This window comes from Ambystoma mexicanum, chromosome 2p, assembly GCF_040938575.1.
Source record: "Ambystoma mexicanum isolate Mex_15411 chromosome 2p, UKY_AmexF1_1, whole genome shotgun sequence".
NCBI lineage: Eukaryota > Metazoa > Chordata > Amphibia > Caudata > Ambystomatidae > Ambystoma > Ambystoma mexicanum.
The window spans coordinates 1,423,893,080-1,423,913,230 of NC_090923.1; the positions used below are offsets into that span (position 1 = coordinate 1,423,893,080).

Below are 20,151 nucleotides of genomic sequence, written 5' to 3' on the forward strand. Positions count from 1 at the left end.
AAGTATAGACTCAGCCATACAGCAAATAGGGGAAGGGGTGGACCGATATTGGGTGGTGTTAAGTACTGTGGGGGTGATCAGAAGCAGAGGTGGATGTTAATAGTTTGTGGTTAGGGTACATTTGACCTTGGGGTAACCAGTTTCGGCAGTTGGCCTAGACTATTGGCTCAAGGGTACATATGACAGTAGTTTTGTAAATATCGGATTTCCTGTGGGTTGGGTGTTGTAGCTCGGGTCATCAATGATGGTATTCCTATGTAAAGGGCTTAGCAGGTGCATCTAGCTTGAATCGCGGAAGGTGTTCTTCTGGTTAAGTCTCAAGGCGATGCTGTAGGTACACATGAAATATTGGTATCCCCTGTTAGGAAGCAGGAAGACGGCTGTATATATGTTGTTTGTTCTTGTTGGGGTGTTGGTGCAGTTGGGAAATGTTGTGGTAAACTTAGTGAAGGGGCGGGTATCTGCAATTTCTTTTTCCCCTGTATTGTAGAGGTGACGCCACCAATCAGGTTCTTGGAGCGCATGAGGGGTACAGAACTTTTTGGGTGATTGTAAATGATGATCTAGGGTTAAAAAGTTGTTGTGTTTTGGGGGTGATGCGCGGAAGGCGCATGTGCAGAACTGGTGGATATGCCTTTTGAGGAAGATAATTGCAGAGGGGCGGTGGGCAGAGCACTCCCTGGGTATTGGCCAAGAGCCGGAGAGGCTGGTGATTTTTGTGGCTCACAGAGCTATTTTAACATCTGGTGTTAAGGTGAAATAAAGCGAGTGTGCTTGCTAACGGTGGAAGTGCCGAAGAAGGGAGCTTCTCCAAATGTGTGCAGCACCCATTACATGTGCATATACACGAGGCTTGCAAGGGGAAGAAGTTGAACAAGCAAATGGCTGTATTTGAGTTGTGGAAAAGGTTTCAGGACGAAGGGGGGACTTGGCGTGGCATCATTGGATGCAGAGCCAAAAAAGAGGCCAGTGGCGAAAAGCCCAGACCCTTCTCCAACTCCTCCTGAACACGAAAGCAAAGGTGCAGCAGCGGGGCCCATGGATTATATCCAGCGAGGGAATTAAGAGCAGCAGCAGGGTATACCAATCCCATATTTGCACCGCAAAAGGGAGGGGCAAGACGAGACCGGACAAGTGACTAAGGGAGCGCAAAGCGAAAGCGATGAAAGCAATGAACGCAGCGAGATTCAGGCATGAGGAAAGAAAATGCCACGGGGAAGAATGGAGGGGCAGGAGCACATACTTCCGAACAAGTGGGTAGGCGGATAGATATTGCTCAAATTAGATGGGAAGGCAGCGGGAGAGACGGGAGGCCTTAACAAAGAAGCCGTGGGTTGTAAGGATGTAGATGAAGCAAGAGAACGGGCAGTGGTAATGGAAGAAGTAGAGAGACGACAAACAGAGGAGAATGAAGAGAACGAAAGAGTATGCAGAGAAGCAGAAGGCAGAAGTACGAAAGCGAGAGAAGTAGGTGTATTCAAACGTACCCAGTCAATCCAAAACATGTTTAGGTTCATGCATACTCACTAATGCTTTAGGCAGGTGAGGCCTCTTGGGACTAGACGACCTAGAAGACCCTGAAAGGGAAGCAGAATCGAGGGACAATTTCCTCATTTCCTTTTCATGCTGCATTTCTCCCTCTTAGTTTCACCTCCTGAAGTTTGGTTTCAGCTTGCACATCCAGTTAATTGAACTGGAACTCTAATCGTAGTCTCTCAAGTGAAATATATTCTGGGTTTAGATTTGGACCTTGTGGGGGTCACAATGGTGCGTGCCGGCCCTCAACTTCATTGCGCCACAGGGTTTCGTTCGGCCCTCCGACTCGCGCACCTGTTAGCCTCCTTGGTCCGTGTGTTAGGGAGAATTCTCAGAAATGTGCCAATTCCCTCCACCTTAGAGACCCCCAGCAACTTTGCTGGATTTTGAGGACTTGGTTTTTTTAACCTGGAGAGAGTGAGACCTTTTTTCCCACTCTCTCATGTATGTTAATGTGATTTTGAACTCTGCGTTTCTTTTGTTTGTGGAGTCTGATAAACTCTATAGGCATAATCTTTCACATTGTGTCACACAGCACCTTCAGTGCAGTGGCAAAGGGTAGTCTTCCAGATTTCCCAAAGGTTTAAAAACCTCTTGGTGAAACTACTGTTTTCCAAGAGCAGTGAAGTGAAATTGACTTTACTTACATTTTGTAACTTTCTAGACCCATTACACACTTTCTTACAATAGGGTGCTGGAGGGGTTACTTAGTATCCCCTTTGTCTAGTTTATCATGTAACATTTTTATGTTACCCTTTCTACAATTAATGGCTGGTGGCAGTGGTTTACTTTTTACTACCATTGTGTGTTTTTACCGCGGGTTGCGTTCGCAGCTGCAGTAAGGCACCAAAGGGTGCCCATTTTGTCAAAATGGCCCTGGTCGTCTTTTTTCACCATTTCTTGCTGGAAAGGTCCTTCTTGAGATTTACTTTGCACGCCAAACCTGGTGTGGTCCCTTTGTTTGTTTTGTCTTTGGCGGGATTAACTGGCTCCAGTATGTCCGGCAGGGGCAGGACGTGAGGGGGGTGCCCCAAACTCCCTGTGCTTAATCTCCCAAAGGTGATTGGCCAGCTGGCTGTACTTGGAGGACAGCCACCCTGCTGTGTGATTGACAGCTAGGCTGCAAATCCATGGGAAAAAAATGCGTAAAAAGGCAAGGCTTTTTGCTTGGAAGACAGAGTAGACCACTGGACAAAGGAATCCGAAGAAGAACTTGGAAGAGACGCCTGCGGCAACTCCTGGACCGTTAGTTTGCCTGGTGAAGCCTCGAATAGAGAAGCCCTACAAAGGACGACTTCTCCCCTTGGGTTGGTGGGACCAATCGACCAAAGACAAGCTCATCTGGAAATCCTCTCTGAGCTGGCTGTACTTCCATTGCGGTACACACTGAAGGAGCACGATAGGTCCTCTTTTTTAATATAGGGGGCTTTTTTTATGTTGACATTACAACATCATGAAAAACAGTTTCCAAAAAACTACCCTTCTTGTTGCACATTTAGCTGGAGACAAATATTGCCACAAAGAGTGATGATACCATCTTTCTAAACATATATGAAGAATGGTAATGGTAAGTCAAACAAACAGTTAAATGTATTCATACAAAGATAAAAAGACAGACCACTTGGTGGTCACGCACTGGTATCTAAAAAAAACGAAAATCACTTAAAACATGTAGACAACATAAATCCTAATCTTTCTTGAGCAGTTTCATTTTTTGCTCAAAATCACTTTTCTTTTTGCAGACAAAGGTGGTGTTAGTAACCTATGAGTGACTTTTTACAATTTCATTTTCACATAAAAAGCCCTCAAACAACAGTGTCGACAGTTGAATCTGTTTCTAGCCTTGATATTCTACTTTCAACCTTCTTAGGTTATTCAAAATTAGGCGATAGTTCAAGGCGGTCTTCAGGACACAATATCCCTTGGTAGGGGAAACGTGATATGATTTAAGGATTCTTCAGTTATAAATGCTGTACACGCGTGTCTAAAAACACAAAAACGTTTTAGAAGACTGACCAGCATAATGCATACCTCTTTGTTTCTATTCACTCATTTGTTCAACTTGTACAACCAGCTCCTACATTCCTGAGTGCACACCATTCATACATAATGTCTTTCAATACATTTCATTATGAAGACTTTCGCGCAGAGTCAATCAAGGTGCAGAGTCCCAGTCTGCCCCCAGTCTCCCTGTTCTGTTGGTCTGAGAGGAGCTGCACAACTAGCAAGTCCTGTTTCCACTAACAAGGAGTTTAAAAACTCTAATTTCGCGCAGAGCGCGGCACGGAGTCAAGGTGCAGAGTCCCAGTCTGCCCCAGTCCGCCACGGTCTGCAATGACTGCTAATACTGGCCACGAGGGTCCTGCGACACGGAGAAAAACGCTCCAACAACGTCGAATGCAGAATCCTTGGACTGCCTTATCCGACACAGCCACAGTAACCAAAACATCGAAGGTAAGCGTCTCAAAGCAGACAAAGCAAACAACTCTTGACATTTCTGTCCCTTTGCCCGAGCCTGCCTCTGTCATTTCCACGGACACCTCCGTGCCGGCGATAGACGCCGCTGTACGTGAATCCACGGCTAAGACGGGACCTCGTAGAGAGGAGCTCCTCGCTTTTCAACAGCTGCACAACTCGGCGGTCAACTTGGGGAATGAAACCGAGTTGTCCAGAGCCGTGGCCGCCACGCACTCGAGCGAGGCGATCTTCCTCGGTATTACCTCAACCACCTTAACTGAGGTTACCCAGGAAGTGGGATCAGTGAACATGCCGCAACACTTTAAACCCCTCACATTAAATGACTTATCACTTGTTCCATTCACGTTACTCACGTCAAGAGAGAGAGCGAAGTCTACCCCCGAAACTGCCGATGTGTTTTTTCCCCTTTCGAATGTACCGATGCAGAGCTAATGAGGCCTCTCAAGAGGAGGACGCGATCACGCTCCACCCCAATAAAAACACTCCTACCAAACAAACAACCAATGCTTCGATGGAGCTCCTTCCAAAAACAGCCCTTACCATTGACATTGAGTCTAGACTTAAGAAAGAATCGGAACTTAACGGCTGCAATCTATATCCAAGCACTGAAACTACAGTGCATAAAAAGTCTAATGTGAACGCAAACAAAACAACGTTAATAGACGAGATACCGGCAAACCTCTCTTCTTATACGACCGACGGGGACGGTCTGGGGAGACAGTCAAGTCAAAACAAGTCTCGATCACCTGAATATGCCCCGACTAATAACACACATCATGGCCATCAGGGTCCCGAAACACGGCTCAATGGCGCTTCGAAATCAAATGCAGAGCGTGAGCTTTCACCTGAACCGACCATCACTAATTCCGAGGTACCAGCTGAATGTATATTTGATAATGCCTCGCAGCCGGACACTCGTCGGAAATTCAAAACACTGCGAAATAGCAAGGCGTCTTCAAGTACCCCGCGACCAGCAGGATCACAACCCATGCTTTTAAATCCAATGAGTGCCTCTTGTGCCATGCCACCAATAAATACATCAGTAATAGGCGATTCTCATTGAGACACAGGCACTAGCCTGCATTCGTCCACTAACGAGAACTCTGGCTCTAGTGCCAAACCTAGCCTCTCCTCGGCAGCTGCAATGCAGATATATAATAACGTCCTTGCAGCATCATCAACTGCGTTGTTACCGTTTCTGAAGATGTACGAATCACTCCTTGATGCCGTAAAAGATCAGACCTCACTAATTTCCAATTTAAAAGAAAAAATTGAAAACTTTGAAACCGTGAACCTGTTTCTGCAGAATCAATTTCTACGTGAAGCAGACCAAACCACTCGCTGGCAAGAAAGGTTGAGTGATTTAGCAGCGCGACATCACTGTCAGAATGACACCCTGACAGAAGGCCTGCTTGAGGCTGTTAAATGGATGCGACACTCACCTGCTTGGACGCTTCAAAAAGTGCCAATGACCTCGGTTCATGATTTATCAGCTGCTGATTCAAGAGGAACGACGAAACCTAATCACCAACAATACGTCTCCGGATTGAGCACGAAAAATGCGAAGTCAAAAGCCACATCAAACATCGCATACCAAACAACTCATTCAGATGACGTGGCCAATGGAAGACCTTCAACAGTCGCTGAAAACCAGGCTAACTCTCAAACAATTCCTGAGTCTAAGCAAAGTAATTCTGACAACTTTACCTTGAAATAGATTGATCCAACAGTTGAATCTTTTGCTCAGCCTAGTCAGGCCAAACAACAGAATTCGTGCAAAAACAAGTCTAACAACTTGGACACTCAACCGGTGTCCTTTGGGATTTTTGAAGGCGTTGCAAAATCAATCACGTCATTCACGCCTCTTGATTCTAAAACAACTGCAAAGAAAAAAACTCTTCTGAAGCAACCACCAATTAAAGGAATCCCAGTTTTAAAAAGAGCACAAAGATCAGCGAAACAAAGAACATTTTACAGAAATATGGGCCCACTAACCAAAACTGGGTTGTTCTGTAGGAAAAGAACGTTGTCCTCTTTGGCCCTGACAACCATCGACTCTGAAGCCCCCACGTCGCCTGAACGACGTCGACTAACCGTACCCTCAAACAAACGACGAAGAATTGACTCTGAAGTCGACGGGTCTATAGAAGAGTCTATTGGATTGGTCACAGACCTCTGTAATTTATCAACTTACTCTGATGACCAACCAGAGTTTTCTATGGGTTGTGAACAAACGATTAACAGTGCCGCAAAAGAAACTCAAAACCAACCAAAAATCAAAAAACAGGTGGAACTGGATAACTAACGAGTAGTGAACTGGATAACAGACGAGTGGTAAATCAGAGAAAATCGCTGATGCATAAATCGTCAGTGATTTCAAGTCTGAACCCAAAACAAACTAGTGTTCAGAAAAACAACTCAACTCGCCACTGTTCCCGTGCTCACCACGCCAAAAGGCTCGGCTCAATAAACAGTAAACTGTGGTTACAGAATCTCCAGTCGCAGGATGAAGATTTAAACCTGAACCGCAGAAATGTGATGACTCTTCAGCTGTATTCCATCCCTTCGCACCATCACGTCGGATGACATCAAAATAGTCGAATCCTCAAGGCCGCGGATGAACTGCTTGTATTTGGATTTGACCTCACTCTTGAACCGTCTAACACTTGTTCAAGCACAAGAAATTTGGGATCGAGTCCTGAGTCTACCGACAATCAACTTGACAGACGTTGTGAGATACGTAAAGCCATGAAAGCTCCTGGCAATTCCAGCCAAACTAATACCAACTCTCAAAGGAGCCTTTCCCACACGTATGACACCCGGAAGAACATGGTGAATCCCAAGTAGCCACCACAAGTCGTATGTGATCAAACATGCACATTTCTATTGTGGAACGCAAGAGGATTCACTCATCTATTTAACAGGTTCAACGTCTTATTGGAAAATGTTTTTGCCATATGTCTCCAGGAAACTTGGTTAAGCGAAGTTACATCAAGGGATGGCTATGTCACTTTAATGAACCCAGCTATTAAAAGTGCACAAGGGCGACCGTCATCTGGCCTGTTGACATTAATAAAAATCAATCCCTGGTGGTCAATCGTGAACTCTCGCTGTCCAAATACCTTTTTCAAGTGGTTCTGATGTGGACTGGCGATGATAACATATCCACAAGGAAACTTCTGTTAATCATACGGATACTGGAATCCCGAAAAAATCAGTACCAAGGTCTTCCTAAATTCCATAACATGTTATATGGATGAGATTATAACATCGTACTCGAGCATCTCAATTATATGTTGCGGTGATTTAAACTGCACCTGGTTTAAAATCGACCGTGCATCACAGCTCTTTTATCCCTTACCGATTGAAGAGGTAAATGTCAGAGGTCAGACGTGGAGTTTGGCAATGCAAAACCGAAACTGCCAAATGGTCAATGGTAATGTGAAAGGCGAACTTGGTCAAACTCAAAATCGAGTTCAATCATTGATTATGTTTGGGTATCTCAAACCTTTTTTGTCCAAGATTTGAATCTAGAGGTACGCAAGATGACAAATAGCGATCACGACCTGTTGTGCTTCTCCTGCCTGTTGGAATGGCCGCAATGCGCTAAGAAATATGCCATCTCGTTATCAGTGAACGCAGGGGGCAACCGACTTCGGATGAATGACTCCCAAATTTACCTTTTGAGTCAGCAACTCTTTATACAAAATGAGGTATTGTCGGTAGACTATGCACCACTCTTGGCTAACTTTATCACTGTCAGAACATCTGATAGGGTCATGGGCATTTCTCACAGGCACCTTTCATCTTCACTAATAACCACTGCAAAAAAGATGATGCATCGAGACATAAGAGCATTGAAAAAGTCATCTCTTACAGGACCATGTGATATCAATCTTGAAAGTGCAATCCGAGCTCGACACCAAACATATAGGCACTGGATAAAATCTGAAAAAATGATCATCGAACAAGACAAAGCTGAACTAATGATGAAACAGCTACTCTTAAAGAACTCTCGCGAAACTTGGGCAATTTTGAACGCAGGAAACTCGCACCACTTATCTTCTTTGTCAAACAAAATCGAATCAACCACATGGGAGTCTCATTTTGTGAATATACTTAGTACTCCTTCGAGAGAACCATCGATTGACTTACTTGACAACGCGACCGCGTGGGACCTGCACATTTTTCAAGATGACATAAAAATTGCAACACGTGCCTTGAAAAACTTGCACGCTGCCGGTCTGGATATGATATCTAATATGATGCTAAAACAAAATGAAGCGCCATGGTCAGCTTCCATAGAAGCCTTGTTCTGTTCTGTGTCTTCCTCAAGGACTGTTCCGGAGTCTTGGCGTGAAGCCATCATCGTGCCCATACACAAGAAAGGCAATCGGGCAGATCCTAACAACTATCGTCCGATTGCCTTGTTAGACACGATAAGCAAGTTGTTTGCTTCCTTCTTACGACAACGACTTGCACAGTGGTCCATGAGCGAAGAGATTTGTGACGTTCGCCAAACTGGCTTCACTAAAGGAGTTGGAGTTGACTTATCTACTGATCCTAAACATACTGAAATCGGAAACCCTAAAGGCAAAACAAAAATTATATTTGGCCTTCATTGACCTTCGGGGTGCATTCGACCGTGTCAATCGCGTCAAGCTCTGGTAGAAAATGTCAAATTGGAATTGCCTGCAAAATCTGCTGCAACCAATCAAGGCGCTGCACTCTAGTACCTCCATTCGGATTTACTTAAATAACCAGGGAGACTTATCAAGGAAAATATCAACCGATAAGGGGGTGAAACAGGGATGTCCGTTGGCAGCTGAACTCTTCAAACTGTTTATCTCTGATTTACCGATACATCTAGAATCTGTCCAATGCTTCCCGCCAAAGATAAACAACACTGAAATTTGTTGCATAACCTATGCCGACGATCTCGTTCTATTAGAACTCACGCAGATTGGTCTTCAACGGCTTTTAACAAGCCTGCATGAGTATCTCATTAAGAACGATCTTGTACTAAACACAGAAAAAAACAAGATAGTGACTATCGGGGTAGGTGGTACCAAACAACAAAAGGCCTTTTTGTGGAAGATCAATGTCATCTCTTTGAGTTTGGTGAATTCTATTTGATATCTGGGTATAATATTCAACACTTCTGTCAACGATCATCATTGGAAGTTGGACCTCATAAACCGAATGATTCAATTCAGTATTCAAGCTTCAAAAATAAACAAGCAATATGGAAAATTCTCGCTTGAACCAGTGCTACTGTTTTACGCACAAAAGGTCCTACCTGCCATCACCTTTGGGTCCGAATCGGGCTGGAATATCGATGCCCAGTTCTGGCAGAAGCTCGAAGGTTTATTTTGGCGCTGGGTACTGCACTTACCATCTTATGTCTCAATGGTATCTCTTCGATATGAACTCTCACTAAACTCACTGCACAGCTGTGTCATGTGGAAATCCTTGATGGTGCTGCGCAAGATGAAGCTGAATCCACTGATTCCGTCATATCAAATATTTGAACATCTTCCGGGCTGTGAGCGACCGGGCCTCCTTGAAGCCTGGCGACAGTTATTAGAAGCAGCTTTAATTAACACTGATTTAAATCTAGCCGATTTTCTTAGTCAACCTCAATGCGTTAAAAAGAAATTGGAATTGTGGTGTTCGATCCAGAATTACGACATGTTAACGAGAACACAAACTCAACGTTCAATGTCGATATCTGGTAACCTGTCCATCACGACATCATCGTGAACAATTTTTGAGGCTACTCTTGAATGCATTGAACACCAGGGAAATGCAACTTCTACGACACATTAATGAAGCAAATGGCAACCCTCTGTCGTTTCTGCAACCTTCAAATTGAATCCATCAAACATTTAATTACTGGATGCCCTACGATAATCGCACGACGATTGCGCCACATAGGGGATTTTATACCTGTTGAACAAGACATCCAGAATTGGTGGTCTTATGCGGTTGCTGGGCACAACATCAGGTTGACCTGTGCCATTGTGAACCTTTTAGACTCTCTACATCTAAACGAGAAACGACCACAAAAAGTACTTGTGAACCATCGTCAACTTAACGATAATGATACACAATATCTTCTGTGCGAAAGAAGACATTTCATAAATTGCTAATGTTTTTATGGATAACATGGAAAACATGATGGCCCGCTGTAACAAAAGTTTGGCGGCCTGTTAGTTTACTACCAGGTTCGCTGAGCTGAAGTTTCAATAAAAAAAAAAATTAAAAAAAAGAAAATGAAGACTTTAATTTTGGCTAGTTTAGTGTAAGGATGTGAGAATACTTCCTCCAATGATTGTTGTATACAACGATAAACCAAAGGAGATAATCACCAATATCTTGTGTATGTCATAGGGAGACATATAGCCCAGCCTTATTTTTCTGAAACCTGCAATAAGTCATACTTGCAAATATAACATTGATTGATAATTCGCAAGAATATGTTGCTCAAGTTCGAGTTGGGCCATTATTCAGTATTGCACAGTGTACATTGTTGTCATGTCCACCCCCATCAGTATCAACTATTGTGGCATTTTCCATTTATACCTTATTTACATGTTCTTCGGAGCGATCCAAAGGCTAATCACCCATTTGCTGGTTTTACTTCAACTCTGTGGGTTACCATGAAACAGAAAGCCTATGAGGAAGCCATCATTTTAGATTACCCCTTTTTCAGATAGCCCGTAATGCCTCACTTAGGCCACGCACGCATCTGTCTATATAGGCAGGATCCGTGGAAGAAAGATGATCTTGTTTTTGCTTTTACGCAGACAATGGCCCGTTGATATATCTCATTAACATTTTTTTTCCCCGTCTGCTGGTGTCTTTACATGAATGGCGCTGTAAAAGATAAAAGAATGCCTAGCTCATTCCATGCTGTTAGCTGCTTGTCAGGCAGTTATGAAGTTATAAAAAAGACCTGTCTCCCCGCCGGCTGTTCATAACTTACTTATTTATTCATGAGAACATCAGCATGAAGGTGTTCGCAACTGCTCCTCGTACATTCCAAGTTCAAACTATCGCGGTCACGATCACGTGATGTTTTCGAATATAAAAAGCTATGTGAAAAGTATCAAGTGCGTGTTAAAGCAACGTGCAGTAGTTTGTCGCCATCTTGGGTGTATTTTAAACTGAACACATGAAACTTTATTGATATCATTGTTACTTGCACCAAATGATGGTTACAGGCGGCCAGAAAACCATGTATTAAGTGAACACAGCTACACATTATTACTGTAAAGTGACTTGTGTGCAAAAAGGTCATATCTTGCATGCAACATAACATAAGGTAACATGTAGAAGGACAGAATTACTTCAAAAATGAGAACAAAACCTTTGGTGTTCTCATGTCAATGTCACGATAGCCCGCTATCCCATATCAACTTTGCTGTGAAAAGATGAGCCAGAGGAGATCACATTATTAAACCAATTTAACCTCTAGATGGTTAAGATATCCTATGCTTTTCAATGGAGTCAGGTGTGCTACATCTTCTCATCCGCATTTAGGTGGGCAATTTGAAATGTTTTTAATATGGTGTCCTTTATTTTCGTATAAAGAAGTTCCATTCAATATACAGATTCAGACCATGGTTGACTGAGTCAAGTGAATAAATCCATCTCTGTTCAAGCTTGCGTAAGCTCAGTTCTCGATCACCACCACGTGAGTATGGATTAAGTGTCTGCAAAATACACCTCATGTGTATGATGCGCTTTTTTGAAATGCTCAACGAGTGGTTTGTCGGCTATTCCATTTTTAACACATGAGCGATGTTCGCCAATCCTTTGGCGGACTGGTCTTTTGGTTTTTCCAATATAGAATAAACCACAGGGACATCTAATACATTAGATAGCCCATTTAGTGGCACAATTTGTGAAAGATTTGAGCTGCCACTTTCTTCCATTAAGATCAATAGGTTTTAGATTTTTGGTGAGCTTACAGACAGAACAATTACAACACTTAAAATGTTCTATAAAAAGAGTGGGAGATGCCAGAGAGTGTCTTGTTTCTGAACGTTCGACTTGGGTTGTGGATAAGTATGGACCAGTCTATCTCTTAGGTTTGGCATACGTTTAAACACAAACCGTGTGGGGAACAATCTTGAAGCTTTCAGTATTAATCATGTTCCAGTTTTTGAGTATCGATTTTCTCAAATCATTGCTTGTGGGAGAAAAGGATGACACGCATGTAACCTTGTCAATGGAAGTTCTGGTCTGTTTACATAAACAGTCGTTGCTCGCCTTATGATGTATGCAGGGTACCCTCTGTTCTTTAAATTGTGTTTGAGTTCATCACTGTGTTTTTTTTAAATCTTTTTCCGTGCAGTTGTGCCTAATGCGTAAAACGTTCCTTAATGGAAGGTTCTCTCTGAGACTTTGAGGATGAAAACTTTCAAACTGTAATCGGGTGTTCTTTTGTGTAGGTTTTTTTTATATAGGCTCGTCCCGAACGTATTATCTGCCATCCGGTAGATCTCCAAGTCCAAAAATGAGATTCTGTCTTTTTGAACCTCCATGGTGAAATTGATGGAACTTTCACACGTGTTCAGCCAAGTAACAAAAGCATTTAGTTCTTCTACTTCACCTCTCCGTATAATAAAAATATAATCGATATACCGATATCTGATATGATGTTCTTTTTAAAGGGGTTGTTGTCAGCATAAACGGACTTGAATTCGAATGTGTCCATGTACAGATTTGCCAAGTCTGGGGCAAAGGTTGCCCCCATACTTGTGCCATGGAGTTGTTGGAAGAACAGACCATTGTAGATAAAGAAATTCTTAGTGAGGGCCATATGGATACACTCTGCTGTAAAATCAGAAGGTGGTCGCTTGTCCTCTCTTTTCTAACTGCAATGCATTCAGTCTGTGGAATATTAGTATAAAGGGACTCCATGTCAAGAGTGACCAAAAAATCCTGGGTGTGGATGGATAGAGATTTTGCTGATGAAGGGTCTTATAGTATGCCAGCATAAATAGATAAAGGTTCCAAAAGTGAACCAATAGCCGATACTATAGGACGGCCAAGAGGAGTACTTTTATTATTGTGCATTTCTGGTGAACAGTAGAAAGCTGGCATCATGGGTTGTTTATTGATGATAAAATATTTTTCATCATCATTGATCCAGCCTTCGCCCGTTGCTTGCATCATTAGACTTTTAATTTCTTCCAGTATCTTATTGGTGGGATCATGTCCACTGTGTTGTCAACAAGTTGTTTTTCTACTTCTGGTTTATGTAAGACAGAGTTCCAGAGGACGATTCCCCCACCTTTGTCTGCCGGCATATTCACAAACAAGGCATTTTCCTCGAGGTTCTTGAGCGCTAGCCATTCAGTTTTTGAGAGGTTATCTCTATATGTGTTCCTATTATTACATAGGAACTTCACATTTCTCCAGATTTTGTTCTTGAACGCCAGGATCTCGGGCGATACCATAGATTGAATAGGAATAAAATGTTGAGGGCGTTCTTTTGCCAGATCTGTTATCTTCTTTTTGTGGATCGTCCCTGTTATGGAAGAAATACTTGAGTCTTAGACTTCTGAAAAAATTGCGCATCTCAATTTCTGTCTGGAAAAGATCTGCTTTACGTGCCGGAACAAAAGATAGTCCCTTAGTGAGTACATCTCTTTCTGTGGGGGTAAGAGAATGAGTGCGGAGATTAAAGATTGGATTAACCAATTTTGTGGGGGTGGAAGCCATTGCCTCATTTGCATGCCGTGATTGCCCCACTCTCAGGTTTTTCCTCGAGCCTGTCCCATATCTAGATAATTATTGTGAAGGTTAGCGAGTGCCACACTTAGACGGAATTATGTAGATCAAAAAATATTACACTTAAACAGAACTGTGAATGTTAGCATGTTAAATGTCATAACCCACTAACCAATACAAGCTCAAACTCTGCGCTTTAACACGCACTTGCTACTTTTCACGTAGCATTTTATACTTCAAAACATCACGTGATCGCAATAGTTTGAACACCGAATGTACGAGAAGCGCTTGCAAACACCTTCATGCTGACATTCCCCACGACGGAGGCCCAGAAACACAGGATATGCAGACCTACACAGGAACAGAAGCCAGCTGGAATCAATTTCTTCTAACCAAAGGTACTGTAAAAATAAGGATTTGCTTAGCCTTGCTAGCTCTCAGTTGAGACTTGCCTTGGTTACTTTTGCAGTGATTCTATGCTCTACAGAGATAAACATTGTGCAGACTTTTTACTCATCTGTAAGAAGGGCTTCAGCTCACCTAGACTTTTGTTCAATTAACATTGGCTGTCCTGGCTCCCTGAAAGACTCTCTGACTTTGTGTTTTACGTTTCCCCCGGCAAAGGGTTAATTTACTTCGCATTGGAGGGTTCAAAAAGTACTTCGCTCTTAAGAATATTTGTTAACCTTTGTTTTATTCCCTAAAACCTTTCCTTTGACACCAAACTCAGTATTGCTCTAAATGTGCCATTGATAAATAACTAGGACACTGTGGACATTGATATAATTCAACCCAGGGTGTAGGAAGTGTCTATGTGCCATCCCAAATGGGTATCTACTGATTTATTGAAACTGAAAGTGTGTATTTTTAAAGTATATATTTCTGTGTTACATATATTTGCTGCCTTCTAAAGAAGGCTTATTCAACTGACTTAAATTAATAAATCATTGTTTAAAACCCTACAGCTCATATTGACCCCTCTTGAGATAAGCCTGGCTGCTCAGCCACACTACCAACCTGTGTAGTACAAACTTATACCAAAGGTTGGGTTACCGATTGCCAGGAGTACAAGGTTGTTGTAGTATTCAAAAGGGTACTGCACACAATCTTGCCTAACAGAGTGACTGAACTTTTGTTTGAAGCCAAGACAAATACCATAAACAGAGTAGTCCTGCGCCACGTGGATGCTCATTTGAAGGTCTCCGTTAGGTATCCAACTGAAAGGTGGCAATTGTAAAAAGGAATTGTGATATCAAAGTGGTGCTGCAATGGGTCAAGCCAAACCCTGTGTACATTCAAAAGTTTTCGAAACCTGATGCCAACTGAAATTGGTCCATACCCGGCTGAGGGAGACTAAAAATTGTATTAAGAAGGGGATCTGAGCCCGGCTGAGGGGTTTCCGGGGTGAACCGTGAGTCACCCGAGAAAGAATGTCCTATGAATATTGTGAAAGAGGATCTGAGCCCGGAACAGGGGTATCCAAAGTGTTGACTGTTGTATAAAAGCGATCCGAGCCCGGCTGAGGGGGCTGCGGGGTAAATAGTGAATCACCTGAATTGAGTACTTGTAAGAGGAAAAGAACCTTGTTTGTTTTGTCGTATCAGGCCCTCTGCATGAAGAGACTTGATAGGCAAAGAGACATGGGCACAGAAGGCCCTGATGCAAATGATTGAACGGTATCCTCATGCTAAAGAAGCCAGAGATTGTGCTAGGCTCGAGTAAACTGCCTTGTCACATGCTGAAAACATGGGGAAGGGAGGCCAACGGCCTGAACAACCTGACATTTTTTGTGAACTCCTTTTCTTTTTCATAAACACTACCCCACACTATTTGTATTTAGAGGTAAGGATTGGCAACAGTTTTCTTTAGTATAGGCCCTTTTATTTTGACTAGACACCGCTAGGACTGCATTATTATTTGATGGTTGTAGCTTGCTCCCATCGGTAGATTTAGGATTAGATAGGCTATTGTCATACCATTGTTCACTTTCAATAAACACCCTTGAACTGTGGTCACTTGTGTGTCTTACTGTTGATACCAAGCCTTTCTTACGATGCAAGGGAATGAGGTTAATGAGAATAAAAGGTATGCATGTTTTCACTCACAGGTCAAAGCACACCTAATCTTTTTGACTAATATGTTTAAAATGAATTGCTAATTGAAGTGAAGTTGCACACATCCTGCGCAGCTCATAAAGGGCTCTTGGCTGGCCCACATGAACGGTGGGGGCACTGTGCACACGTTGAATAAGTGAGAAAATTGAGTAAGTGCCAATAAGATACTGAAAGATTTCCTGGAAGTTCAATATTATTTGAGGAAGAGTATGCCAAATGACTATTTCACCAGAACACCCCAGCCTTGCAGGAGCATTGTGGCCTGGTGGGAAATATCGGTATTGTGGATGGAGGGAGAGTACATGCTGAATTAAAGAGAGCAAGGCTTACCAGTAAAGCTGAAGCATTTCCCGTTGATCTCTATGTTCTCGTGCAACTCCGGCAGGTCCTCATGATTGTGGGCCACTTCAGCATCAGTTATGCCACCATCAGAACTGCAACTTTGTGCTAGAAAAAAAATGAAAAATAATTATACCTCCATTGGCTTCTTCCTAAAGCCAAAATCTACTTCAATGTTTCCCCAAGCAGGGCTTGTAAAGTCACTAACTCTTCCACCCTCACTTATTCCCTATTTAAAATTGGGCTAATCCACACCTCCTGGCTCAGTTCAGTCATTTAACTGTTCCCAAATGCACCAGCCTCCAATGCAGGTTTTACAATTTGGTGAATATGCTACCAAGTTTTGAGACAACAATCCGGAGCTCCCAACCCAGTGCACATTTTCGATCCCTCCTGTTCACTTACATTATGGAAGCAAGAGTCCTGCAGCCCCGGAGTGTTTGCAAGGCTAGCAGACTTGATAGTAACCATTTTACGGGGGTTCCACAATATTGGCACAAGACCCATTGTACAGAACACAAATCACCACAGGGGAGCGTGGACGGTTACCAGGTCTTGATGCAAGTGCAGAGGATTTGCTGTATAAAAGTGTCAGACTACATTCCTCTGCCACATTTTAGAGCAATTTCAAGGAGTTTTGAGGCCATGGGTTCTTAGGCAAAACATTTATAACCTAAAAAGAGGTGTTAGGTAAGAATTGGTGTAGTCACACTGTGTGAGACTGCACAACACGTATCTGATTGGTATTAGGTAACCCACCTTTTAGAATAGGTCTGTACTACACAAGATAGTAGTGTGACTGAGCAGCCAGGCCTATCTCAAGAGGGGTAAATGTGAGCTGTACAAATGAAATCCGTAAATACAAGTAACCAAATAACTCAAACTCAAGTTTTCAGTTATAAATAGTTATTGAATTAAAGGCATGGTCTAGTAAAAAATGTTATTGTCCCAACGGGTCGACCATGTTTTTTTAAGCCTAAGTGGCTCGATTTTAGAAAACTTTCCTATGGACCTTACCCGAGTTTTCGTCCATTAAACGCACGCGAAAACAAGCACCAGGGAGCCGCCATTTTCTGATAATCCTATCTTTTCCCCGATCGCCCTGGCGGACCTGCTTTTGCGGCACTAAATCAATTCCCCCGCCCCTGAGCCTGTCATCAGCAGACTCGTACCGCCCATTTCCCAACGCCAAAGCACGTCTCGTGTCAACATTCGCTGCGCTTCAGCTAATGACGTGTCGCCATGGAAATGGCAGGACGCCTCTCTCCTCAATAAGTATAAACAGACCGTTTCACAACACACAGCAGCCGATTTTCGATTCCATTACTCTCTCTGTGTTACTTTGAGTATTCTGTGACTCGTTTCTGTGCTCTGGTCAGCTACCTTCGCCGCTTGTAGCCCGTGTGAACAGATATCGGTACCACCGCTATAAATTATTTTAGTTTGTTTAACACACAATGGCTACAATAATGCCCTACATGTACGAGCCCGAGTATACCGAGGAGGAACTACTGGAAAGGGAAGCATTCGAAAACGATGGGGATTCGGACGGCAGTTGGCAGGACGAATCAACAGATGAAGAGCCTGGGCCTAGTCGAATGGACGGCGTCTCCACCTGGTGCACATGCAATCGGTGCGAGCTAATGCCAACTGAGGACGAGAACTGCTGCTGCCGAGAAAACTCGGGATGCCTGGACTACATTTCGGAAGGCGAGCCACGACCGCAATGCATCACCGTGCTGCCAGACTTCAGGGCAGCCTGCCTCACACGGGCCGTGTTGAGAATAATGATGGTTCTTATGCACGAACTTCGAGCAACTGTTCGTCCTCGTAATCCGAGTAACGAGTAAGTATACTCTGCTTGTCATGCCACTCCTATTTCATGTTCTTCTACTATATCCAAAATTACATCTACATATCATTGTAACGCATGTAAGTCATTCAATAGTGTGCATTGTCTAGATAGCGTTTGTCCGTGTAAAATGCCATTAGTTACAAGAATTGTCATTGACAACAAACGTTTATTAAACTTATCTGGGTCATTTAAAAACAGTTTGTTTCATTCCTTTTCACAGGTGGTACAGGCTGGTGGCCTATCGTTCCTTTACATGGTGGCTTCACGGGAGGCTTGGACACCGCGTTCGAAGAGTGATACCCGCCTGTGCCGTTCGTGCCATTAGAGAAACGTTCCCGAGTGACAGCGGTCAGTACAGGGGATTTTCTCTCGCTGTGCTGCAACCTGACCTGTATAATCTTTAAACTCTTCTATTTTTGTGTCATGAAAATAAGATACAAAATAAAACACCACATATATTTTAACAACGTTTGTCTCGATTTTTTAAATGAATCAAGTGTGTCTCCATTCAAGGATGAACGTCAGACACCTGTGCAGGGTGGCCACTATCTATCTAAGCTAACATAACATATTCTCGATAATGCATGCACTAAATAACACTTGTTCAAAGTCTTTCAGTGGGTTATGTCTCTATAAAACTCACACATATATCTATACTAACAATTACCATTGGATTATACAGACCCTAGGGTCTTGGCCACTATAATACACCGGTTGAAGTGTGGGTCTGTGCTCACAAGAAACTCCGGTATGTGGCATTTGTTATTGATAAGCAACGATATACTATCATTGATATAAAGGCGATATACTGTATATTGATATAAAGGCGGTTCGCGCCGGTGGATGCGCGCTGGCATGGGGGGCTGTGACGGGCGCGAAAGGCCAAGGTGCCAAACTGCATGTACACTTCAAAAGGTGTCCCACGCCAAGGGGCCATCGGTCACATGGCCTCCTCAGACCCCGTGTCTCCAGTCAGGCCTCCCCCGAGGCAGGCCGCCCCCCTGCAATCCACATAAGTGTGTCTCCATTCAGCAGTCTTCCTGTGCCTTATCTGCACGCCCCAGGGCCATCCATCCCACCCCCCTGTATCAAAGGCGGTTCACACCCGGGGATGAGCGCTGGCATGGGGGGCTGTCCGGGGCGCGAAAGGCCAAGGTGCCAAACTGCATGTACACTTCAAAAGGTGTCCCACGCCAAGGGGCCATCGGTCACATGTCCTCCTCAGACCCCTTGTCTCCAGTCAGGCCTCCCCCGAGGCAGGCCGCCCCCTGCAATCCACATAAGTGTGTCTCCATTCAGCAGTCTTCCTGTGCCTTATCTGCACGCCCCAGGGCCATCCATCCCACCCCCCTGTATCAAAGGCGGTTCACACCCGGGGATGAGCGCTGGCATGGGGGGCTGTCCGGGGCGCGAAAGGCCAAGGTGCCAAACTGCATGTACACTTCAAAAGGTGTCCCACGCCAAGGGGCCATCGGTCACATGGCCTCCTCAGACCCTGTGTCTCCAGGCAGGCCTCCCCCGAGGCAGGCCGCCCCCCTGCAATCCACATAAGTGTGTCTCCATTCAGCAGTCTTCCTGTGCCTTATCTGCACGCCCCAGGGCCATCCATCCCACCCCCCTGTATCAAAGGCAGTTCGCGCCGGTGGATGCGCGCTGGCATGGGGGGCTGTGACGGGCGCAAACTGCCAAGGTGCCAAACTGCATGTACACTTCAAAAGGTGTCCCACGCCAAGGGGCCATCGGTCACATGGCCTCCTCAGACCCCGTGTCTCCAGGCAGGCCTCCCCTGAGGCAGGCCGCCCCCCTAATACCACGACATACATATGTCATTCATTCACAAACACACCCCAGTTTCTAATACTTTAAAAACCACTCGATATGTCTCATGAGAACATCTTTGTGCTTTGCAAGTCAACTCTTGAACGTGCTACCTGGGAACCACTGAGATCTATGCTAATCTGCTTGTCGTCGTGCTATCCGTGAACTCTGTGACTGACCGCTTCGAGCATACCCATCAGTGCGCTACCTGTGGCCATCCACCTATTCTCCCGCAACATACTGCTCTGCTTGCTGAACCCAACTGTT

The 20,151-nt window shown here is 44.0% G+C and overlaps 1 protein-coding gene across 2 annotated transcripts in view; it reads right to left on the minus strand.

The window, feature by feature from the left end:
• The window catches only part of LOC138567578 (zinc finger and SCAN domain-containing protein 2-like), a 303,743-nt gene that overhangs the window by 152,644 nt on the left and 130,948 nt on the right, over window positions 1-20,151 (minus strand). For both annotated transcript variants that reach the window (XM_069645950.1, XM_069645949.1), the window contains exon 5: window positions 16,203-16,319. In XM_069645950.1, coding sequence (XP_069502051.1) covers window positions 16,203-16,319 — 117 coding nt within the window. The remainder of the gene's footprint in view (window positions 1-16,202; window positions 16,320-20,151) is intronic.